The 27,004-nt window shown below is 36.4% G+C and overlaps 1 protein-coding gene across 4 annotated transcripts in view; it reads left to right on the forward strand.

The window, feature by feature from the left end:
* The window catches only part of Zmat4 (zinc finger matrin-type 4), a 410,406-nt gene that overhangs the window by 260,395 nt on the left and 123,007 nt on the right, over positions 1 to 27,004 (forward strand). For all 4 annotated transcript variants that reach the window (XM_070016111.1, XM_070016110.1, XM_070016113.1 and 1 more), the window contains exon 5: positions 16,255 to 16,482. In XM_070016111.1, coding sequence (XP_069872212.1) covers positions 16,255 to 16,482 — 228 coding nt within the window. The remainder of the gene's footprint in view (positions 1 to 16,254; positions 16,483 to 27,004) is intronic.

Below are 27,004 nucleotides of genomic sequence, written 5' to 3' on the forward strand. Positions count from 1 at the left end.
TCTCTAGTTGAATAGCTGATGCAGCTGGCTAAGTAAATCATTCCTCACGCCTGAGCATGGGGTATAGATTAGGTGAAGTGGGAATGCTTGCAGAATAAAAAGAAAAAGCTGTTATTGGTGCCAGTTGTCAGGTTGCCAGTCCTCCCACTGCTCTTAACCTTAGTACCTGTGATGCAGGGAATGCGTCTGGATTACTATCCCAAGGACTTTGTGGACGCAGGTTGCTGGGGTTTTTTTGGTATCAGTTACTCCTGTTTTGAAGTGACTAAATGACTAGCAGAAAGAATTTAGTGGATCAAAGGTTTATTTTGGCTCATGGTTTCAGAAGGTCTAGTCCATTGTTGTTTGATCCCACATATTTGGGCAGAGAAGCTTCTTCATTTCATAATGGACAGATAACAGAGAGAGGAAGGGACCAAGAACAAGATAGCTCTAAGAACCTGCCTACTTCCTTTCACTAGGTCCCACCTCCAAAAGTTACTAGACCCTCCCAAATACCACTGGAGACTAAGCCCCCAACACATGAGCTTTGTGTGTGGTGGGGCATTTTGTATTCACATGATGACAAGGGTGGAGATAAGTGAGCCAGTTCCTGACAGGGGAACCTACCATATTACTTTGGGGTGCTGTCTCCACCTGTGTTAACTGTAGAGTATAAAGTAAGGAGGAAAGATTATCAGCATTGCTAGCATATGTGATTAGCAGGTCTTTTATTCTTACCCAAGTAATTGGAAAAGTATATTAGTAATTTACCCCTTATTATGATTTTACTTTTAAAACACTTACCTACAGTCACTTGTGGAAAATTTCAGAATTAAACAATTTCTAAGTTTTAAATTATGCATGATTGCAAATAGAGTTATCAAATCTTAATGTCCTACTCTATCCTGCAGAGGCCACAAGGTCTCCTTTGAGCAAATCTTTCAACACTGAATAGACTTCCTGTGTAATTCATTTAGTAAGCCATGATTACCAGATGTTTAGCTGTAGTATTACAAAGCTTATTTTATGTAATAATGATCCCAATGTGCAATGGTAGTTATAGTGGCAATTGAGCTATGCCAAGAAAATGCCACAAAATGTATACTATAGACAACTAAAAGTTCTCAATTAACTTAAAAGAAAACTCTGTATGTGGAAAATGCTAATATTTATGTCAGAGTAAAAATAATCCCCCTGGGCTGAGGGGGACTTAGTATAGATAGGGTTCAGTACTATCTGAAATTTAAGACATCCACTGGGAGTCTTGGGTCATATCTCCCCCAGATAAGGGGGACACTGCTGTAGAAGTGTGAAGACCTAAATCTTAGTGTCTCTGAAATGTTCCTGCAGTTTAGTGTCGCTATGCTTGTTCATTATATCCTTTGGTCAAAATAAATACTTAAGAGTTAAGTGTACGAAGCAGTTAAGTCCAATCATTTTAATAAGTATGTGCTACTGATTTAGTAGGTATCTGAAAATAGCTGTGTCAAGACAAAAAAGTATTTTTATTCTATTTTTAAATAATCATAGTATTGAATGAACTTCTTTGCCTGTTAAGCATTGCATAACTTCTCAAACCTTGGATCCATTTGGACACTAATATTTCCTCATAGATTAGTTGGATTAGAAGCCTTAACACATAAAAATGAAAGAATTGAAATAAAGGTGGCATCTAATTTTGAAACTGTGAACTATCATGATCTAATTGGTCTTGTGGCATCCAACAGGCATTGCTACCTTCAGAATTTCATTGCATTGTCTCTGGCTACCTATGGCCGGAGTTCAGGAACTGACATCATAACCACAGATTCCACTACTGAATGCAGAGGGAGTGAAACACCTTAACTGAACAGTGTTTGAAGACTGAATGCCATGAGTGTATCTACAGAGAGTGTTTTTAAGAACAATGTGGACACACAGGATATGATTCCTGATTGCAGTAGTAATTGTTACATTAAGTCAAGAATCACAGCCGTGATTCTTCTCTTACATAAATTATATAATGGAAACTAAGCTGCTCTCCTCAATCAAGGATTGTTTAACAGAAACTCTGTGCCAGTCCCAGATCAGTGAAGCATATAAACAATAGGCCTCACCCTATGACCCTTATACTCTAGCCTCCTGTTTTTAATACACAGAAGAATTCAGTGCATTGAATTCTGATTTTCTTTGTCAGACAACAGGAGAAAATCATAAAAGACCTTTTATCCCCTCTAAAGTTCTATGTAATGGCTTATTGTCAAAGAGTAGGACTTGCAGAAAACAGGATGCTTAAGATATTTAGAGCCCAATCAGTGACTGAAACTAAAGGGACTCATTCTGTATTAATAAAAGTCAATGATCTATGAATACTAGCTAAATGAAGACTGATGATATTTGAATGTAGGGTGGCGAGGAAGCATTAATAGGCTGATTATACTAAGAACATTGACACACAATTGAATCCAAATGATGGTTCTGTTAAGTGATCTTCATCTTTGCTTATTTTCAGGAAATACAAAGTGGCATATATTTTCAAACACTAGATATATTGTAGTGCTCCTTAATTATGGTATAAAAGAAACAACATGTGGATTTTTCTCTTTTCTATGACCTTGGGAATGGAATTTACTTCCTGGCCTATCATAGGAGGAAGAAGGAAGGCACTTAATTTCATCTAAACAATTAAGGACAGCTTTAGATCATCAAAAATAAAAGAAAGCTACTTTTCTGTGGATGTTTTGGAGACATAGAAAAACTAGCATTTTTATATTTTATTCTTACTGAGCCTGCTTTCTTCTATCCCATTTCCTGGAAGAATCAACAATAAATTAATAAATAAATCGCTGCAAATAAAATCTCAGACTAAATTTAAGACCCAGCTGTGGCAGCACAAGTCTCCTAAGTGGAGTTTCCCAGGCTTTGCACTAAAACAAGTTAGCATGAAATGCAGCTGTGTGTAAACTGTCAAATAAAACTGCTTTGTTCCTGCATCAAGGTGCATACATGCACAAATATTAAAAAAAATAATTCACAATCCACAAAGCAGTGGCCATTGCAAGGACTATGATTTTTAGCCTTCTAGTCTTTATAGTTATTTCTATGTGTGCAATACACACAGTTTAATAAGTAATTAGGTTTATACTTTCTATACAAGCTATACATACCTTCCTGTTCATAGTGTCCTGAATATCTTGAGGTCATAAATAATTTTGTAACACATGTCTGTTTTGTGATCGCTGCATTATGTATCAGAATATAGATTCCTCCATTGTATTTCATCATTTATAATGAGTATCATTTGTTTTTCAACCTGTGATTTGATTGAAATTATCAAAGATGCAATGTTATATTAGCTATCATGAGAAACATTTAAAACATAAATATTCTTCAAGTTGATATGAACTAAATTTTCTGGCACTTCACTGTATTAATCCACCATATGAAGGTTGGATATTCACCATCTGCACATCAGGCATCAGCTTCTGTCAGATTTGAGTGGCCTCTGAGCCCGAGCCCTGACTGCACTTGCTGCAGAAGAGGCTGCATCATTTGGCAACTGAGCTATATAAAGCTGAGCTGACAGCTGCCTCTTCAGTCCAGCACTGAATGATCCAGTCAAATGTAACAGTCAACAGTAAACCAGGCCCAAAGAAACATAGATCCCATGGTTTCTCTTATCTGCAATAACTAGTATATGTCTAGGACAAGCAGAAAAGTTTAAAAGCTATGTACATATGACCATATAAGATGGTGCTAAGTGAAATGAACTCCAAGATAGGGGCATGCTGTTGTTTTTAATGTACTTATAATGTACCATGTGATTTTTTTTTTGGTTTCTTTTGTATGTTCTTCCCCCATGGTATAACCCATTTTCACTGTATTTGATTCTAGTACCCTGAATCTTGTATATACATTTTTTCTAATTTGGGGAGGGGAAGAGAACTAACAAAAATCTGAAATAAGGATACAGGTTGACCCATTGTTGCAAATGAACTTTACAACTTGTGGGGAGGAGTTTGGGAGGTGGGGAGGGAAGGGACGGTAGGGGAAAGACAAAGAATAGAGTAACAATGCTCCATAAGAAATGTACTTTTTACCTTATTCATGTAACTGTAACACCTCTGTACAATATCTTTACGATAAAAATACATATTATAAAAAATACAGTGACACTTGTTGAGGAATTACTACTGTCATTAATTTGATTTAAGGCCAGAAAATGGAGAAAGCAAGAAAGACAATTCATCCTAATGACTGGAAATCTGAATTTCTTTTTAGAAAAAAAATGAACGTTTCTCAGTAATGCCCACTGGGAACAGATGTTGAAGCCAAAGAGGCATGTGCGTCTTTATAGTTAATCTGTTTGCTTATTTGGCCTATTACTCCCTGGGCATCATTAGAAACACATTGACAAAAAAAATGTGGTATTTGTCTTAAGATTCAGAAAATCTGGTTTTTGCTATTTTCTTTGCAGCTTATTTATCAAGGGCCCTTTGCTAAATGATTCATACCATGAGCTTCCAGCTATCCTACTGTTCAAGCAGGAATTGAGGATAGCTAAAACTTGAAAATTCATTGAATAGACGTAACTGGATAAGCTGTGTGACAACACACAACTGGGAGGAGTTTGCATTATGAGTTCTGAGTGCCTTGGTAAAACCATGTACTGCAGATTAAGTTCCTAGCTCTATTTCTCCATGTCGAAAGCTCCCAATGCCTATGAGAATGTCCTAAATTATGTTATCCCAAAACCTAGAAAGCAGTAGGAATTGGTAATAAATAAAAAAGGAAGGGAGGGAGAAATCAAAGAAAGAGAGAGAATCTGAGAGAAAGAGACATGGAGAAGTATAGATAGAGAAAGACAAGGAGAAAAGACATAGAAGAGAAGAGGGGGTTGAAGAAAGACAAAGAGAAGACCAAGATTAAAATGAAGACCAACATTAAAATGAAAATGAAAGGAAGATTGAGAGAGAGGCTATAGATATAACTGGTAGAAACAAGATAGATAGATAGATAGATAGATAGATAGATAGATAGATAGATAGATAGATAGATAGAGGGTTATCTTGGTGATCTGATGAAGTTGATCTAGTTGTAGACCTTGTAAAAGGCTTGATCAAATCACCTGCTGTACTCTTTTCAGCAATCATTCCCAGATTTTTTTGTAAATTCCTATTTCCCCAGTGTGATGTTAACCAGCATCTTTGTGAGAATCTGGGGTGACTACCTCATTGCAGTTTGCCCAGGACCTCTTCCTGCATCTGCTCTGAAAGCTCAGTATCCTGGAAACCCTCTCAGTGTTGGACAGTCTGTTATGGTATCATATCAGAAGCCAAAGTATAGATACCAAAACAGATGGATCCCAGTAAATGGCTTCCTGCTTTGAGAGTAATTTTCCAACATGTGTACATAATTTGTAGTGTCTGAAAATAGGTTGCTTTCCCTCACCCCAAATGGTCAGATAGTTGAGAAAATAGTGAATTTCAGTATGTCCAAGGAAGGAAACTGGGGTATATGTTTACACTTTAACACATTGCCCTTACAATTCCGCTTTCACTCAATCAGGACCTTGTCATTTACTTGTTTATATTTATATTGATCGGTATAGTACAAAGGCTTCCTAAACTCTTGTGACATAAATTCAGAAAAAAAACAATATGTTTTTGTTACTTTCTTATTTTACTCAGTTGTATGATGAAGATGCATTCAGTCAATGAAAGGCATGATGTAGAGTCTCTGTGGCTGTCACCATGAATGGTGACAGTATTGCAGACAATGGCACATTAGAGTGGAGGCAGTGTTTTGGTCTCCCACACAGAGCGTGCTATGGAAATATTTTTTTTTAAATCCTTACCTCAATCTGTACAGTGAAGGATATGGACATGTATTCAGGACAGGTCAGCTAAACTTTCAGAATCAGGGTCTGAAAATGAACTAAGATAATTGGATTGTAATTCTTAGAGACTTTTATTTTAAAGGGTAAAGATCCTACTTTCTTTCTTTTTTTTATTGTGAGAATACCGTACAGAGGAGTTACAATTACATGGGCAAGATAACGGTACATTTATTATCAAGCATTGTTGCCTCCTCTTTGTTTTCCCTTCCTATCACTTCTCATACCCCTCATCTCCCCACCAAAGTTGTAAAGTTCATTTTTCGACATAACGACTTGTGCATCTCTTTGTTGCAATGGGTCCACCTGTATCCCTAGTTAAACGATATGTTTTTTCCCTTCCCCTCCACAAATTATACCAACATCAAATACAGTGAAAACAGGGGTTATACCGTGGGAGAGGGACATACAAAGCAACAAAGAAATCATCTTATAAATATGTTAGAAACAATTGCAAGAAAGGAAAAGAAAAAGCATTTGAATACTTATCTTGGGGTTCCCAACTTCATTCAACTTATCTGATCTTTTCTGCTTGACTCAGACATATACTAGTTATTGCAAATAAGGGAAACCATGGGACCTATGTTTCTTTGGGCCTGGCTTACTTCACTTAATATAATTTTTTCCAAGTCTTTCCATTTCCTAACAAATGGGGCAATGCCATTTTTTCTGATGGAGGCATAGAATTCCATTGTGTATATATACCACATTTTCTTGATCCATTCATCTACTGAGGGGCATCTGGGTTGGTTCCAGATCTTAGCTATGGTAAATAATGCTGCAATAAACATAGTCGTGCTGGTAGCTTTAGTATGGTCTTGTTTGTGATTATTTGGGTAAATGCCCACAAGTGGGATTGCTGGGTCATAGGGGAGCTCTATGTGGAGTCTTTTGAGGAACCTGCATACTGCTTTCCAAAGTGGTTGAACAAGTTTACACTCCCACCAACAATGCAGTAGGGTTTCCTTCAGTCCATATCCCCTCCAGCATCTATTGTTATTAGAGTTCTTGATTATAGCCATTCTAACTGGGTGAGATGGTATCTCAATGTTGTTTTGATTTGCATTTCTTTTATGGCTAGAGAGGTTGAGACACATGAAGATCTTACTTTCTTCCTGAGGTGATCCCAGTTTACAAAGATTAACTTGAAACCACACTAATTTGGAATTGTAAGAACTGGACCAGTTGTAGTATTGAAGGCTCCCCACAAAGAAAGATTTGGGTGAGCAAATTGACTCATTTGGAATCATAGAACAGCTCAAGTCAGGGTCACTTTTCATAATCAGAAAGAGGACTTCATATTTGGATAGGAACAAATTCAAGAAACACAATTATATTTCCTCTACAGAGATTTGCACATTTTATATACTTTAGGATTAACATTTTGTCTTTTCCTTCAATGTAGTTAAAGGTCAGTTTGTGAAGATGGTTGTTTTTTAAACGTTTTCTTTAAAGGTATTTAAAATTGTATCATTCAAAGCTTTTCGTGCAAACATTGGGAACAAACTGATTACTTATCTCTGGATCACTTTAGCCTGCTTATGCTGCCATCTTGCTCCTAGCTTTTCTACTTCTGAGTTAATGTGCAGCAATTTTTGTCAGTGTATGTTCATAATTTTCTTACCCTGTAACTTTATGCCAGTATATGCTGTTGTAGATTAGTAACTGAAAGCATTTAATTATATTTGCAATTGCAATTTTCTTAAATTATAGGAAAGTTCCATTTTTTTCTTCCTTTGAGTATACATATTTTTAAATGCAAACTATGGGAAAGCATAATGTTGAATCAAAAAAGCTGACTGACACAAGTTAAGACAAAATAACTGGAATGTGGCTTTGTGGTACAGTGCTTTCCTAGCATGCATGAGGCCTTAGGTTCAATTCCTCAGTACCACATAAACAAAAATAATCATGATTCCATATCTTAGCTATGGTAAGTAATGCTGTGATAAACATAGTTGGGCTGGTAGATTTAGTATAGCCTTGTTTGTGATCATTTCGGTAAATGCCCAAAAGTGGGATTGCTGGGTCATAGGGGAGCTCTATGTGGAGTCTTTTGAGGAACCTCCATACTACTTTCCAAAGTGGTTGAACAAGTTTACACTCCCACCAACAATGTAGTAAGGTTCCCTCTGTCCACCTCCCCTCCAGCATCTGCTGTTATTAGAGTTCTTGATTATAGCCATTCTAACTGGGGCGAGGTGGTATCTCAGTGTTGTTTTGATTTGCATTTCTTTTATGGCTAGAGACATTGAGCATTTCTTCATGTATCTATTGGCCATTCTTATTTCCTCTTCAGAGATGTTTCTCTTTAAGTCTTTAGCCCACTTATTTATTGGGCAGTTTTCTTTGAGGATTTGTTATTGGGGGATTTAATTTTTTGAGTTCTAAGTATATTACAGATATGAGACCCTTGTCCATTGTATGGCTAGTGAAGATCTTCTCCCAATCCGTGGGCTTTCTATTGATCTTGCTAGTTATGTCCTTTACCATACAGAAGTCCTGCAGTTATATATATATATATATATATATATATATATATATGTGTGTGTGTGTGTGTGTGTGTGTGTGTGTGTGTGTGTGTGTGTGTGTGTGTGTGTGTGTGTGTGTGTGTGTGTGTGTGTGTGTATGTATATATATGCAATGGAATTCTATGCCTCCATCAGAAAGAATGACATTGCCCCATTTGTTAGGAAATGGGAAGACTTGGAAAAAATATATTAAGTGAAGCAAGCCAGGCCCAAAACAACACAGGCCCTATGTTTTCCCTTATTTGTAATAACTAGTATATGTCTAGGACAAGCAGAAAAGTTCAAAAGCTATGTACATATGACCAGATAAGATGTGTTAAGTGAAATGAATCCCAAGATAGGGACACAAGTGGTTTTTTTTTTCTTGCTTGCTATTATTTTTAACGTATTTATAATTTACTATGTGATTTTTTTTGTTTCTTTGGTATGTTCCTTTCCCACTGTAGAACCCCTGTTTTCACTATTTGATTTTGGTGCCCTGCATCTTGTATATTCATTTTTCTAATTTGGGGAGGGGAAGGGAAAAAACAAAATGCTTAAATAGGGATACAAGTTGACCTATTGTGGCAATGAGATGTACAAGACACTCTTTTGAAAATAAACCTTACAACTTCAGGTGTGGGGAGGAGGGGAGGGTAGCATTAGGGAGGTAGGGAAGGAAGGGAGGGTAGGGTATAAACAAAGGAGGGGGTAACAATGTTCCATAGGAAATGTACTCATTACCTCAGTCATGTAACTGTAACCCCTCTGTACAGTATCTTTACAATAAAAATATATATTAAGAAAAAAACTTATTGTAAAAATATAGCTGTCTTGGGCCTGTTTCTGTTTCATGAATAAATATGGAATATTGGTCCTAATGCCTACAAAAAGATAAGCTCTACTTTTGTTGGATGTAATATGGGACGTCTTTTCTATCCTAAGAATGCTTTATTTTATAGTGACTTTCAAAGAACATCAGGCAATAGTGTGCTCTCAGGTGCTCAACACTGGCTGAGTATTAGCACATTGATCAGGGTGTGGGTCAAGAGATGTTTTGAGAACATCCTGGATCTTGGTTCTCAGCCCAAACTGATCAGTTGGAGATGTCTCATGCACACAGATTTGTTTGTTTATTTTATTTGTTGACTGTATTATGCTTTGAACTTGGGGCTTTCTTCGTTCTAGTTAAACACTATTTGTGGTTTGAAAGTGTTTTTACCTTTAGTTACTTTGGTGATAGAGTCTTGTGTCTTTGTTCCAGGTCATGTGTTATGGCTTCACACCATGATCCATCTACCTTCCGCATAGCAATGTTTACAAGCATGTACTTCTGTGCCAGGCTTGTTTATTGATATGGTATCTTGCTCTTTAATTTGTTCTGACTAGGCTCCAAATATGATCCTTCCACTCTGTTTCTTGAGTAACTGGAATTATATTTGGTAAACTACTGTACCTGGCCCTAATATAAAGAGTTCTTAAGTTGAGTGAGTTAAGTGTGAACAAAAAGACTTTTTAAATTTATTAGCTCATTTGTAAATTTTATTAATGTAGAGGAAACCAATATAGAGTTAAATATTTCAGAATACATAGAGTATGAAATACAAATAAAAATTACATGTCAACTAGAGTGTTTGGTTAAAATGCTACTTTTGACTCAAAAGGTAATCTTTAGGCTACTTTGCATTCATTTGACTAGAATAACACACCACTGCCAGACCTTGCGAATGTTATGATCCATGTACACACAGATTTGATCATCAAAGCCTGGAAATGCTCTCCTCCCACATAATTTCCATATTTGGCATTGAGTCAAAGTTGTAATGGAGAGACTTCTGCAATCTGTTCTATCCCTATCTTATGATAGGCTGCCAAGAATGCTACTTTCAAAGAGATGATAACTCTGAACTTTAACCTTGTAGAAACCAGAGACCTCAGGGATTGATTGAAGCTCAGCGATGGTGAAAATTAACTCAACTAGATTTCTGATTTTGATTCAAAACTGTTTATACAGGGCATTGTTGGCTTACATATGAAATCCTAGCTACTCAGGAGGCTGAGATCTGAGGATCAAGTTTGGGAGCCAGCCTGGGCAGACAAATCTGAGATTTTTATGTTCAATTAAGACAACAAAATGCCAGAAGTAGAGGTGTGGATTTTGTAATAGCCTTGAGCTAAGAAGCCAAGCAACAGGCCCAGAGTTCAAGCCCCAGTACTGGCACAAAACAACAACAATAACCAAAAGACTATTTCTGTGCTGTGGGCTTTGTTTGCTTTCATAACAATTAGGGAATATAAACTGAGTTGTGATTGAGTAAGACAGAATATGAAACAAAAGAAAACTTAATCTTTCAGATTCAATATTGATAATGGAATTCTTCAGGAGTAAAAGCTACCATTTAACATAGCATCAAATGACTTTCCTAAGTGCAAGTAAAGTTACTTTCTGGATGAATATTTTCACGGTGTATTTATCAGCTGATAAAACTGACTGAAATTCATTTTAGGGTCTGGTTTAGAGAAAAATATGTTTCATGAGTCAGTCTTCATTCAGATTGTAAACATGTGATATGTCTTTCTTTGCCATCAGAAATAATATGTGGCTATATAGCTTCACAGTTCACACAATGATGAGGATGTGAGAAACTTTAGAAGCAAACCCCAACTTCTTCAAGAAAAAAATGAATAGAAGTCCTTTTACATACAGGCCAATGATGTATTTATAAGCTTGGTGAGCTTATCTTTTTTGTGTGAAAATACCATTCAGAAGGGTTACAATTACATGGTCAAGGTAATGAGTACATTTTAAGCATTGTTGCCTCCTCTTTTGTTTCCCCTTCCCATCCCTTCTTATCACCTTCCCCCAACCCCATCTCCCCGCCCCTTGCCAAAGTTGTAAAGTTCATTTTTCAACATAAGGTCTTGTACATCTCATTTTTGCATTGGGTCCACCTATATCCCTATTTAAACAATTTGGTTTTTTTCCCTTCCCATCCACAAATTATACCAACATCAAATACAGTGAAAACAGGGGTTATACCGTGGGAGAGGGACATACAAAGCAACAAAGAAATATCTTATAAATATGTTAGAAACAATTGCAAGAAAGAAAAACCATTTGAGTATTTATGTTGGGGTTGATTTCACCTAACATCAACTTATCTGACTGTTTCTGCTTGTCTCAGACATATACTAGTTATTGCAAATAAGGGAAACCATGGGACCTATGTTTCTTTGGGCCTGGCTTACTTCACTTAATATAATTTTTTCCAAGTCTTCCCATTTCCTAAGAAATGGGGCAATGTCATTCTTTTTAATGGAGGCCTAGAATTCCATTGTGTAGATATACCACATTTTCTTGATCCATTCTTCTACTGAGGGGCATCTAGGTTGGTTCCATATCTTAGCTATGGTAAATAATGCTGCAAGAAACATAGTTGTGCTGGTAGCTTTAGTATGGTCTTGTTTGTGAACATTTTGGTAAATGCCCCAAAGTGGGCTTGCTGGGTCATAGGGGAGCTCTATGTGGAGTCTTTTGAGGAACCTCCATACTACTTTCCAAAGTGGTTGAACAAGTTTACACTCCCACCAACAATGCAGTAGGGTTCCCTTCTGTCCACATCCTCTCCAGCATCTGTTGTTATTGGAGTTCTTGTTTATAGCTATTCTAACTGGGGTGAGGTGGTCTCTCAGTGTTGTTTTGATTTGCATTTCTTTTATGTCTAGAGAGGTTAAGCATTTCTTCATATGTCTATTGGCCATCCTTCTTTTGTCTTCAGAGAAGTTTCTCTTTAGCCCACTTATTCATTGGGGATTTGTTGTTGGGGGATTTAATTTTTTGAGTTCCAGGTATATTTTAGATATGAGACCCTTGTCTGTTGTATGGCTAGTGAAGGTCTTCTCCCAATCCGTGGGCTTTGTATTGATCTTGCTAGCTATGTCCTTTGCCATGCAGAAGCTCTGCAATTTCATGCAATCCCATTTGTCCAAGTTCCTTTGATTTGTTGTGTTTCTGGGTCTCTATTAAGAAAAATTTAGCCTGTGCCAAGTAGACCTAGTGTTTCTCCTATTTCATCCTGTAATGTTTTCAGAGTGTCTGCTTTGACTCCAAGGTCTTTGATCCATTTGGAGTTGATTCTCGTGCAGGGTGATATATAAGGATCTATATTTAGTTTTCTACAAGTGATTAACCAATTTTGCCAGCACCATTTACTGAAGAGGCTGTCTTTTTTCCATTTTATGTTTTTAGCTCCCTTATTGAAAATTAGATGGCTATAGGTCTATGTGTTCATTTCTGGGTTTTCAATCCTATTCCATTGGTCCTGAGATCTGTTCTTGTGCCAGTTCCAAGCTGTTTTGATTACTATGGCTTTGTAGTAGAGTTTGAAATTTGGTGTTGATATTCCTCCAACATTGTTCTTTCTGTTAAGTATCGTTTATGCTATTCGGGGTCTTTTATTGTTCCATATGAATTTTTGGATCACCTCTTCTATTTCCTTGAAGAATGAGGCTGGAATATTGATAGGTATCACATTGAATTTGTAGATAGTCTTCGGAAGTATATTTTCACGATGTTGATCCTTCCAATCCAGGAGCATGGGAAGTTCTTTCACTTTCTAAGTTCTGTTTTGATTTCCTTTTTCAGGTTTTTAAAGTTTTCATCATAGAAGTCCTTCACTTCTTTGGTTAAGTTAATTCCTAGGTGTTTTATTTTTTTGTTGGGGTATTATGAATGGAGTTGCTTTCCTGATTTTAGCCACGCTTTTCTCATTTTTGGCATACAGAAAAGCCATTGATTTTTGAGGGTTAATTTTATACCCTGCTACTTTCCCAAAGTTTTGAATCAGCTTGAGTAATTTGGGAGTGGAGTCTATGGGATTCTTTAAATACAAGATCCCTCTGCAAAGAGGGAGAGTTTTACTTCATCTTTCCCTATTTGATCCTTTTTATGTTTGCATCTTGTCTTATTGCTGTAGCTAGGCATTGTAATACTAAATTGAAGAGAAGTGGAGAGAGTGGACATCCTTGTCTCATTCCTGAGTTAAGAGGAAATGGTTTTAGTTTTTCACCATTAAGTATAATGTTGGCTGTTGGTTTGTCATATACAATCTTTATTGTATTGAGGAATGTTCTCTGGATTCCCAATTTTTCCAGAACCTTCATCATAAAGGGGTGTTGGATCTTGTCAGATGCTTTTTCTGCATCTATTGAGACAACCATATGGTTCTTATCCTTGCTCTTGTTGATGTGGTAAATTATATTAATTGATTTGTGTATCTTGAACCAGCTTTGCATCCCTGAAATGAATCCTGTTTGATCGTGGTGTATGATTTTTTTGGATGAATTGTTGAAGTCAATTGGTCAAAATTTTGTTGAGAAGTTTTGCAGCAAAGTTTATCAAAGAAATGGGTCTATAGTTCTCTTCCTTTGATGAGTCCCTGCCTGGTTTTGGGATGAGGGTTATGATGGCTTCATAGAATGAGTTTGGTAGTGAACTTTCTCTTTCAATTTTATTGAAGAGTTGGAGGAGTATTGTGTGAACTCTGCTTTGAAGACCTTGTAGAATTCCATTTTAAATGCATCTGGTCCTGGGATTTTCTTAGATGGGAGGTGTCTTATTGCTGTTTCTATTTCAATTCTTGATATGGGCCTGTTAAGATGGTTTAACTCATCTTGGTTTAGTTTTGGCATGTCAGCATTTGCTAAGAAAAGGTCCATTTCTGCCAAGCTCTCAAACTTATTAGCATAAAGGTTTGAGAAGTATTCCCTTATAATATCCTGAATCTTGGTTGTTTCTGTGGTGATGTTTCCATTCTCATCTCTGAGTTTGTTCATTTGGGTGTGTTCTCTTCTTTTTCTGATAAGATTTGCTAAGGGTATGTCAATTTTGTTAATTGTTGAAAGAACCAACTTTTTGTTTTGTTGATTTTTTCTATTTTTTTTGGATTCTAATTTGTTTAATTCTGATTTAATTTTAATGATTTCTTTCCGTCTACTGGATTGTGGTTTATCTTGCTACTCTTTTTCAAGGAGGTTCAGATGGAGGCTTGGTAAGCCTTTCTGAGCCACAGCAAAATGTACTTGTGGCTGCTGGGATCTGTGGTACATATCTGAACTTTGCTTCTATATAGATAACTATAGATTACTAGAAACCACAAAAATAAACAAAGGTATTTTACCTGAGTATCTGTGAACATAACAGCATTTGGATTAACCTAACTAAACTAGTACTTACAGATCTGATGAAATCTCTAGAAAGAGGGTAGAGACCCCCTGAGATGTTAAGCATAGTATAAAAATCACTTAAATTAAAATGTCATTAAAAATCAACAGCTGTTGATTCACACCTTGTAATTCTAGCTAATCAGGAGGTTGTGATCTAGAGGACTGCTGTTCAAAGCCAGCCTTAAGTACAAATGTCTTTGAGACTTTATCTCTAAAATTATAAGCAAAAAGTTAGGTTTGAGGCATAGCTCAAGTGACTGAGCACCAGTCAAGAATGTAAGCTAAATAAGCTTGCGGCCTCAAATTTGAATCACAGTACAGCAAAAACCAACAAGCAAAAAAATCCCCCATCATTTAGAAAGGAAATATTTCTATTTGAGTTATTTAATATAAGAGTTTTAGTATTCTACATGCAAGTTATCTGAGAATTTGGGGACTAGATTAATTAGTTCATTAGTTTGTCCTTGGTATCCTGACCTCTGCTTTCCTTGGAACAATGACCCTGATTTTCCTGTTTGTGTCAACTGCATTTGACATCATGGACACAATGGACACTGAGAAGATGCTGCCAAATTTTACATGACTAGTGAGCCTCGGGAAAATCTAGATACTGTTTCCAAAAGACTTTGATCAGAATTTGTTTTCTTAGAGCAAATGAATCCTATATAAAATACAAAGATGACAGAGATAAAAACTCTCTGCTTTTCAAATTTGAGCAGTGTGCTTGGGGGTATGGAAGGAACATTGGCCTTAGAAATGAAATGTTTGGTTTTGAGTCTTGTCTTTACTGTAACTAGCTTCCTCACCTTTAGCAAGTCACTTGGTGTCTCTGAAGTCAGTCATGTAAGAAATAGGACAATAGCCCAAGGCATAGTCATTGTAAGGATGGAAGCAATTTGTATGATATGATGCATACAAAAGTTATTTTTATTTTCCATTAGTAAACCCCTTCAAGTTAAATTCTTTTTTTTCTAGGCCAGAAATAACTATAACTTCACAAAAAATGTGCTGCTTTAATAGCTGGAGTACAGTCTCAAAATAGTGACATAGGCCTTTTTAGTTTAGATAAGCAACATCTGCTCTGTAGTGTTTTCCTTTTGGCCTTTTAGAAAAAGGATGTATAGTTTCAACATGAATTTTAGCCAGTTATACTTGAAAATAGCCTGTCCCAATGAACAGAAGTAACTGATAACATTATCATGGGTTCCATAATTGGACTTATATCACTGAAAGATCTGTTCTATCATTTAGGAAAGACTTGTATTTATTAATGAGTCTATTCATAGCAAACACATGTTCAAATCATTCCTTAAGTCATTTCAAATCATTACTGTTCACTGTTTAATTTACTGGCTTCATTTTAACTGATAGATCACTCCTTTACCTTCAAGAATTTAATGGGCTTTTTTCTCTACTAAGAGATGTCTCCTCAGCTATCATAGTATGGCATAAAATATGCAAACTCTGATCTTAATTCATTAAAGGCTTTAATTTGTGGCCCTTTCCAAAATGACAGTTGACAGAAGTACTTCTGCTGTTAATAAACTCTGAGATTTTTTAGCTCTACCCTGAGCTTGATACTCTTCTGTTTTCAGGCACCAGGAGGAAGTGTTCTCACATGTGGTGTAATCTGTTCTGTGGTTCTCTGGTTTTTTCTTACAGCAACACCCTTGAGCTCATTGAAACAACCTCGAGTGGACACTGCTCCCGTGGTCGCATCTCCCTATCAAAGAAGAGACTCAGACAGATACTGTGGGCTCTGCGCAGCCTGGTTCAACAACCCCCTGATGGCCCAGCAACACTATGACGGCAAGAAACACAAAAAAAATGCAGCAAGAGTTGCTTTGCTAGAACAGCTTGGAACAACCCTGGACATGGGGGAACTAAGAGGTAAGATAAATGTCCTAATTTCTGCCAGAAAACTGAGCTTTCCTAGATAGGAGTTTTCACAAAGTGGGGTGAATCTTATCATTTTGTTTAATAAAGAAATTAAGAGGTTCACCTAAAAGCAATGGAAAGGGATTGAGATGGTTATTTCAACCTTATGTGCTTTTATGAATTCAGTCAAAACAAAGCAAATGTGGCTATATGGTACAATGTAGCCAACACCTTTCCAGACAACCTTTTCCTCTGACAGTCTTCCTGGATAAAAAAAAAAAAAGGAAAACATTTATCAGTTCAAGCTTGTAGAATATCACTGAAACTGTTGAGGCCTGGAAACCATAGGGTCATAATCTTGTAAATGTTCTGTGAATGCCATCAATGATCATTTAAGCATTTATTTATTACCTATATATTTTTCAGTTTTTTTCTTTTGGTGGCACTGGGGATTAAATTTAGGGCTTGATGTTTGTTAGGAGTTGTGCTACTGCTTGAGCCATGCCTCCAGCCCATTTTGCTCTGGTTATTTTTTCAAATAAGCTCATATTTTTATGCCTGGGCTGGCCTACACTATTCCTATTTGCACTGTACATTATAGATAGCATGCAGGCATATAACACCATACCTAGTGGTTGGTTGAGGTGGGGTCTTCAGAAAGTATTTTTAGTATTTAGTATTTATGCTGCTCACCTACAGAAGCATTTAGTAAAGAAAATGTTTATGAATAAAGCAAAAAGAAAAGAGTCATAGATGGGTGAGTCTGATTTGAAGAACAGCGAATAAAGATACAGAAATGATCACTCTAAAATATCACAATAGACTATAGCTAGCTAGCTGCTCACTTTCAATCCCCCTCCATTGCTTTTAGGTGAACCTCTTATTTTCCTTAGTAAGCAAATTGGCCTAGAACCTCAATCTTCCCAACCTCCATTTTTTTTTTGAGTAGCTAGGATTATAGTTATGAGCCATCAGCACCTAGTACCTAATCATTATTGTTTGTCACAGACCCATATTAGCTTTGTAAAGGCATAATAAAATTAATTACTCTATTTTACAAAGTATTTTCTCAGAAAAATCATTCTGTAGAAGGTGATGTTGATCCTAGAACTCATATTTGGTATCTAAACTATTAGATATGCTTTTATGGATTGGCCAGGGAACATTATTCATAACAGTCATAAGATATAAATGGCAAAATTTATGAGTCAATTTTGTGGATACATCATGAAGAACCTACAGTTCTTACTACCTTAATCTGGATGTGGACCTCTGAGAGGGATAATTAGGACAGGAAATGTCCTGGGATGTTTCTTAACCAAAAGAAAAATTATGTTGTATGAACTGAGACACATCATCTCTGATCATGTTGACTGGAAAGCCTTTATGCCTGAAAAGGATATGAATTTGAACTAGAAATGTGGGTAGGTGACATGTTATCTGGTGATACATTATATGTGATTAGACTCATATACGTATATACCAAGAGGCAGGAAACAGAAGCTGTAGAGTTAATAAATGTCACCATGAAAGGATCCCCTGCTACCATGTAGATTTAAGATTAGGCATACATTATGATGGAACTTATTAAAGACTTTTTCCTAGATAGTGGCTTCAGGCAGATAAGAAAATGTTTTATTTTGTGTATGTTTTCTAATCTTAGAGAAGTAACATGAGGCTAAATATTTTAGTATGTCAGATAATTTCATTGTAGGTTTTGATTTGTTTGCACTATTGCTTTTTGCTAGGGGATTTCTTATGTTTTCAATCTATGTCTTGTTAAAAACTCGAGGATGAGTTTCTCCATAGCTGAAGGCCACTCTGCAACTCAGCTGTTGCTGGCAGATAACAATAGGTTCCATGGCTCCTGCACGCACGGCTCTGGAGAAAAATGGGGCTTTATTTATGTTTGGTGCCAGATATTATGACTTGAAGAAGAATTATTCCTACAGCACATCCTTCTTGTCTATTTTGAATTATCCATGCTGCATCTTTTATGTACAACCACATCTTAATGACTTGGGCATCTAAATTCTGCAACATTTGAGCAGCTTGTCTTTTATATAGAAGACAAAGAAGCTGCTCTTTGACTTGATAGCTCAATGTGACTCTGAGTCAGTATCACCTGGAATGTGATTAGCATTGAGTGCAGTGTCCTTGAATCCAACCTTTCCACCCACCCTTATATATTTATTCAAATATTTAATATTGTAGAAGCTTGAACAGTAAGGCAGCCATGGTAACCTGGAACAGGTTTTTAAACACACTCATACATACATACACAGGCACACACCTGTACATTTCTGGAATGCTTCTAAAATATGATCAATTAACAAAAGCAAAAGTGCTGATGAGTAAACCCAGGCATATCCATAACTTTCTCAAAATGATCCTAGGTAAACGGAGAATGATGCTGGTGTGGCACAGGAGGCCAGGCTGTTTCTCTTCTCACAGTCTATCTCACATTTTTAAGCACTACTTTATTTATTACTATGATTTTCCTCAGTTCCTGTTTTTTCCTACTTTCCCTATAGATTGTTAGCAACTTGAAAGCAGACATCTATGTCCATTTTGCTTACTGGGGTGAGTGTTCCAAACATCTAAAATAGTGGTGAACACATACTGCTTACTCAATAATTGCTAGATTAATAAACAGAAAAAGCCAAAAGAGAAAAATCACTTAAAAGAGAAAAATTACCCTAGAAACCTTACAATCACTTCTGTTTCTCAAAGGTCCCTCACTGAATAATTTCACCAAAAATTACTTATGATTCTTTTCTTCTATTTTACATATAGTGAAATGCATAAATGTTACGTATTATATTTTGATGAGGTTTGCCAAGTCTACCTCACATTTCACGTAATCTAAGCAACTTTATTTTAATGTTGTTGTTTCCCATCATGGGGCTTGAACTCAAAGCCTTTGTACTGTCCCTGATGTTTTGCTCAAGGTAGTGCTCTACTTTAGTAACAGCTTCAGTTTTGGCTTTTGGGTGGTTAATTGGAGATAAGAGTCTCATGTACTTCCCTGTCCTGGTTGCCTTTGAACCAGGACCCTCAGGTCTCTGCCTCCTAAGTAACTAGGCTTATAGGCATAATCAACTAGCACCCACTTATATACAACTTTTACCGCATGTGACTTTTCCTGGTCAGTCCCAATTCTCAGATCCAGGAGACTGTTTATCTCAATTTTTTAAAAAAGCAAACATTAGTTTTGTTTTAAAAGTTTCACATCAATGAATCATTATAAGAAAGAATGTGTATATGTGTTTCTAGTTTCATTTAAAATTTACCTATTCATAGTTTATAAAGCAGTGTGTTCATTCAGTAATAGTCTGTTAACAGAAAGCCAACCATTTGCCTATCTATCCTCTTCTTGAGGATACATTTTGAATACAGTTTCCTTGAATGTTTTTCTTCACCTTTTATAAACTTTTATTTTTGTTGACATAGGACTTATTTCTCCCAGCAAATATCTAGAAGTAGAATTGATAGATGACAAGCTGTGTGTACTCTTAAATATATAAGGAATGGTTCAAATACAAGCTAACTGTATAATTTTGCATATTCAAAGCAACAGAAGAATTCTGCATCCTCACTGGCATGTTTTTGGACAGTTTTAAAAATTTAGCCCTTTTAGTTGGCACAGGAAGATATTTAATATGGATTGAGTTAATTAGATAACCAATTATTGTGTGCGTGTGTCTGTCTGTGTGTGTGTGTGCGTGCGCACACACACACACACAGAATGCATGCGTGTAGGTTCTGAGGCTTATACTCAGGGCCTGGATGCTATCGCTGAGCATTTTTACTCAAGGCTAGCACTCTAGCACTTGAGCCACAGCTCTATTTCCAGGCTTTTGGGGTGCTTAATTGGAGATAAAAATATTACAGATCTTTCTGTCCAGGCTGACTTCAGGCAACAATCCTCAGATCTCAGCCTCCTGACTAGATAGAATTACAGGCCTGAGCCACTGGTACCCAGTTTAACTTTCATTTTTGATGAATTATGTCACACATTTTCAATGTGTGCATTGGTTACTTCTGGTTTTGCAGTTGTAAAATATCTTGTGTTTTTTTTGTCTATTTAAAAATTGTCTTTGGATTAATGAACAATGTGTAGATTTTTTACAGATTATTGTTCATGTTTAGTTAGGTGAATTGTGAATATTTCTTATAATCTGAAACATACTTATTTTCTTAAATAAGCTTTTTGATGATGAGATATTTGAAATTGCAAGTCTTACTTCTGTTTATTTTCTAATCATTGTTTTTTGAGTGTCTTTATAAAAATAATCTTTGTCTATGCTTATATTTTGTATGTTTTATCACAATTTTTAGCTGTTACACCTAGTATATCTCAAATTAATTTTGGAATATGGTGTGACATAAAGGTTAGAATTAACTTTGGTTTTGTATATTAATACAATTGCTTTATGCCACATGCTGAAAGTATTTATTAATAGCTCTTCATTGAATAGCCTTAAATTATTTTCATCAGTAATCTAATGCTTGTATATAAGTCTATTATTGGACAATTTATACTATTCTATGAATCTCATGATCTACCTCTATACTAGAATCATAGTATGTTAACTTGTTTAGCATCATAGAAGTCTTGAAAATAGTACAGGTTTTCCAACTATTGGTCTCACTTAAGATTGTTTGGTGTATTTATCATTTATATTTCTATATAAGTTTTACAGTTAGAATATGGCTTAGTGGTAGAGTGCCTGCTTAGCTTGCACAAAGCCTGCTGTTTGATTCCTCAGCACCACATAAACAAAAAATGCTGTAATTAGAGATTTGGCTCAAGTGGTAGAGTGCTAGCCTTGAGCAAAAGAAGCTCAGGGATAGTGCTCAGCACTGAGTTCAAGGCCCAGGACTGGCTATATATATATATATATATATATATATATATATATATATATATAGAGAGAGAGAGAGAGAGAGAGAGAGAGAGAGAGAGAGAGAGAGAGAGAGCCTACATAGAAAAGTAATGAGACTATCAGATGGTGTTATTTGGGGAGATTTGAATACTTCAAAATATTGAGTCTTACAATCAATGACTATCCTATCTCTCTCTCTATGATTCTTTAAGTACTCTCAGTAATATTTTGTATTTTAATGTATATGTACTATTCATGATTTGTTGACTTGTAAATATTTTATATCATTTATCAGACCCTAAATAGCATATAGTTTGAAGTTTGCATTTTGTATGTATTTATTTGTTACTAATATATAGGAAATGCCGCTTCTTTTTCTACATTGACCTTGATCCCGTGACAGATGCGCAACTTTCTACCCATTGTTTGCATTTCATCTAATATCATAAATAATTTGCACCTTCTGTGTATTTTTTGTTCATATTGTTCATTTGTTCAATATTAACATGTTATTCTTTTTTCTTTTTTCTTTCTTTTCAGTCAGTATCAGGCTTTGAATTCAGGGCCTTGTACTTGCTTGGCTAGCTTGTTTATTCATGTCTGGCACTGATTAATTGGAGATAGATTTTTGTAGACTTCCTTGCCCCAGCTTCAAACCACAATCCTCTGAATTGCCTTTTACAAAGAAGCAAGGATAACATGTTTGAGCCACCAGTGCCTGACTAGTACCACATTGCTTATGCTAGCTTTACTTTTGTCTCAAATGGGCAATCAAATTTGAAAATGGAATTAATCTTGTAGATAAATATAAATGGGATTGTTTTAGATGTTATTAATTTGAATAACCTGGAACTCATTGTTCCAGAATAAAAATGTTATCTGCTTTGACTTCTAAATTTTAATTTATTTTAAAAAATTGTCCAGGAGATGAGAGAGAGCGATGGCAAGGGTTAGGTGAGTTGCTGGTGTGTGTTGTAGGTATGCGTGGATATGACACTGAAAACCCCCGTATAACTAATATATGTTGAGCTTCTATTCCTGGATATGTACTCTAATCTAGGAAACAGAGTTATTGAATTATGGAATTATGAAATTCAATGATCAGAAAATACAGATTTTCTTTATATTTTAACCTTTTCTTGACATCCTAAAACTCAGAGAGAGGGAAGTTTCTTATTTAGAAATAATAGCAGTATACAGTATGACGTTATAGCTAGTTGCAGATAGAATATTCATTTGAAAGATTTTTATAATTTATTATTTTTAAAGTGTTAGAAAAGAAAAAATCAGTTATTTGATTGTTTTAGGAGAAAGCATATTCTTATGTTATTAATCTCATCTGAAAACATAAATAACAGAATTCATTTGGAAATGTAATGCTTCCAAGACCCTAAGAGAAAACATGCTGAGTGCATGTTAGAGATTACTGAATTATGTCCAGGGTGCTGAGACCCAGGCATTTGGCAACTGTTCCTGAGTTAGGACTAGATCCGTGCCTCCTGATTGCAGTTGTACATATCCCCAGTGACTCATCACTGAGTAACTAGAACTCTGAATCATTCACTCCTTTGTTTAGAAATAGCTGAGTTTGGGAACTCAAATATAAATATATTCTTTTTTACTTTTATCATCTTTAGTTGCATAAAGGAGTTGCCATTTAACAAAGCAGTTTATGAAAACAATACATCTAGCATCTAGATCAATTTCATACCTCTCAACATTCTCACCCATCCCTCCTTTGCCCACACCTAGAAACTTGCTCAGAACCCGGGTATCTTACAGGCATAGGAGACACAGTTTTCTAGAGATGCATTGTTTGCAAAGCGTATTACATACCATCAATTGGGGAATTTTCATACAGATTTTGTCACTCCATATGAGCTTGAGTAAGTATCAAAAATCCAAACAAAAATCACACTCACTCTTCATAGGGGCCTGTACTTGAGTGGCAAAGTTCTATGAAGAACAAACTCAGGAACTACTACTAGAGATCATAGCTCCTTCTATCATGCAGCTACTGCCTTTATTAGCAGGAATGGAGATTAATTTCAAGAGGGTACAATGAGTTTAGGACTTTAAATCATGAAAGTAACACATGAGAAAGAAGGAGATTTACTTCAAAACAAGCAGAACATGAGGTGTTTTTTTTTTTAAAAAATCATTTCTGCTGTGTGATATGAGTTGGCTCTACTTAATTTAGTTCTGCTTAATCTTGGCTTGACCTCTGCCTATATCCCCAGTGATAGACAGCTTCCCCATATGAATGTCACTCTTCTGTCTTTATTACCCACGTTACCTGTGCACAGGTTCTTGGACAGTGGACTCGCACCAAGAACAATGATAAAAAGACACTCTGGGTAAAACCATAAACACTTTTCAAGGGCATCCCGAGCAGCCCTTCTATCAAAACTTACTGGCTATAACAAACTCAAAAATAGACATTTACTATCTCTCCTTATTTCCACAGAGGAATTTGAGGTGACTTGGCTAGAAGATTCTGCCTTGAGGTTTCTCTAAATACTGCAGCAGAGATATATGACAGGGCTGCTGTCATTTGCTGGAGGATCGTCTTTTATAGGTGGCACATTCTATCCCTACAAACAGGTTAGCAGTTGCTAGGTTTTGGAGTGGGGAAGAGGGATGACTACAGTGAAACAGAAGAGGGGTTATGGGCAATGGAAACCATACTTTGCCCATAGTGGTCAAGTGCTTTGGTCAAAATTTGTATAATTAATAAACCAAGGAGAGGGTAGCATGTGAATTTTAAAAGCTGAGTAAATGACTCTAGCCTTGAGCTGAAGAACTGAGGGACAGCGCCTAGACCCAGGGCTCAGGATCTATGACCGACAAAAAAAAAAAAAAAGAAAGCTGAGTAAATGGAGAAAGAAAGAAAAGAGTTCTCATTGGTGTGTCTTTTTTCTTCTGGGGAGTACCTCCTTCCTTTAAACATCTCCTAGGGTCTTGAATGTGCTAGATTCAGTGGCTGATAACTTCCCACACAGAGCATCCAGTGGAAGCTGTTCCTTTTATGATGCCTGAAGATCATGTTGTATCATCTCTACTACCTTCTTTGTTAGATTCAAGTCACTGAGTTTAGCCATATTCAAGGGGTGGGAAGTGGAGTTCCAAACTCGGTCTTCTTAAAAAGAAGACTCTCAGACAACACAGGGACATTTACTAACAATCAGAATGCAGGCGGGCACCTGACCTGTATGGCAAATACTATATTCTCACACACTTGTAGACATTATGGTTTTTAGTATTTCACCTTGTAATGGATTCACTGCAAGCAGTATACACATTGAGTTGGTAGTTACATTTATTTTAAAATAGTACCTGACAGAAAACTTTCTACTCATTCTCAGAAGAACCAAACCAGTAGAAAATACATTAAATTTCCCAGGTAATCTTTGCCCAAGACCCTGACCTTGTCTCATAGATAATTAAAGATGGAGTTGGTGTGGACAATGATATTTCCTATTTGAAAGCTTCTTAGAATTTCCATATGCTCCTTAAATAATCGTTTCTTCTCATCTCTTTTTACCTTGCCACCCCTGTATGCTTGAGGAGCTCTTAGTAGTTTGGTAACCAAGTTAATTGGAATTAACAGCTCAATTTGAGCTATTTAGCTCCATGTGATTTTATAGGAGCACAAATTTTAATCAGGCGATTTAGGGTCAAGATTTCAGAAACAGAAGTTTGTTATATCTCATTTATTTGTTTCATTTCTAACACTTATCCATTTGTCTATTTTCCCATTCATCTGATTACTATTTACTAAATGCCCACCATTCACCTGTCAAAAGTGCTAAAGATGATACAGTGAACCATAAAAGGAGGTCCTATTTTGAGAACATGACAGGAAACAAACATTGTTATCTTGTGATAAGAAAGATAAAGAATGCTAGGATGAGTAATGAGATAGTAGGAGGTTAGTGAGAATCTTTTATAGATGTTGAGATTTTCAACTGCAACATGTAGCACCTGCATATTCTAAGCAGGAATATCAGCTGCTTCACAAGACTATGTAAGGAATGACCTAGGTTGTTGGGTGACTAGTGAGAGGGATAAAAGGTAAGTTGAGGACACATGAGGGTATATTTTGTAGGTCCTAGCAGTTTATTATAAAATGTTTCCAGTTCTTCTAAGGACAAATAGTTGTTTGCATGTCATTTCACTTGTCAATCCAAATGCTCTATATTGTCTCTATTTAAGGGATTGTTTCCTATCCGTTCTAGGCCACTTGCTCCTTTATTCAGTCCAACATTGGGCTAGGTCCTGTTATTGCTGTGAGCCCAAATCTTAGCTGCTTCCTCTGCACTTCACTGATTTATAGAGTAGTAAACATTGCTAGCAAAAGATCCCACATTGTTTCCTGGTTGGTACAGGATTAGAATTCCTTTGATATTGGAAGGTGTTAGCAACTGGCTAAGGTTTCCTTATTAGTGGTGGCCATGGGCAAATGGGTAGGTTAGAAGAACAGAGATTTCCTGTCAGTCTTTGAGCTGATGAGGAACAGTGTGCCAGGTCCTGTGAAACAGAACTGGTGTTGAAAGCAAATATATTTGTTCATTCAACATCAGTTTATTCGCACAGGAAATGGACCTGATGGTATCTCCTTGAAGTTGTCATTTCTGAATAAAACATTCTTGTTACTGTTTAAGAAGTGTCATCTGTTAGAGTAAGTAAAAAACAAACCAATCAGATGGCTAAAAAGTGGAGATGGAAGGGGTGGCAGTGGGGATGGGCATGGAACTTCTAGGTATGGAGATTCAGCAGCATCAAGCAAGCTTGGAGGGATAAATAAACAGTGTTCAGTTCAAGTAAGCTAAGTGGAGAAACAAGAGTTGAAACAGCAGACAGGGAGTCTGGAGGCAGAACATAGCCCTTTGAGTATTTTTGTGAAATGACTGATTACAGCTGTGGTTGGAAATAATAGTGGAAAGGACTGGAGAAATAAGAATTGAGTACACAGTGGGAGTTGAATAATTCTATCTAAAGAGCAGAGCTGAGGAATGGTGAGTGAGCTGAAGAATTTTGGCAGGAAAAGCATATATTGATATTTCTATTTTGAAAACAGTGTCTACAGACTGCAACATGAAAGCTGAGCTAGAAGGGAGATAGACTGGAGTCAGAAAGGTCTGTTAGAAGATTTTTAGTGTTCTTATAATTTCCAGTAAGAAATTATGCCAGCTGACCCAAATGAAGGAATAGCAGTTGGGACATGAAAAACTTGAATGTTGCTGTACTTTGGAACTGCAAGTCATTTGCAGCCTTATACCCCAACTTGGCACTGTTGGAAGATAGTGGGACCTTTAAAAGGTGGACTCTAGCGTGAGGGAGGTCTCCGGATCACTGGGGATATGCCCTTGAAAGAGATCATGTATTTTTCCCTTCTTTCTCTTTGGCTTTCCAACAATGAGGTAAATAGCTTTTCTGCCCTATACCACCCCTGCCCCTCTTGGTTATGTTCTGAAACCTTTAAACCTGTGAGCCAAAACAAATCTTTCCTCTTTGTAAGTTGATTATCTCAGATACTCATACAAGTAATGGATAGCAAATGAAAATGAAAATTCATCAGGAATTGGTTGATAAATTGTCCCATTATTTTCTTTTTAGTTTTACTTTTTTTCAGTGTTAGGGAT

The sequence above is a fragment of the Dipodomys merriami genome, unplaced genomic scaffold (genome assembly GCF_024711535.1).
Source record: "Dipodomys merriami isolate MVZ:Mamm:240054 unplaced genomic scaffold, mDipMer1.0.p SCAF_12, whole genome shotgun sequence".
Taxonomy (NCBI): domain Eukaryota; kingdom Metazoa; phylum Chordata; class Mammalia; order Rodentia; family Heteromyidae; genus Dipodomys; species Dipodomys merriami.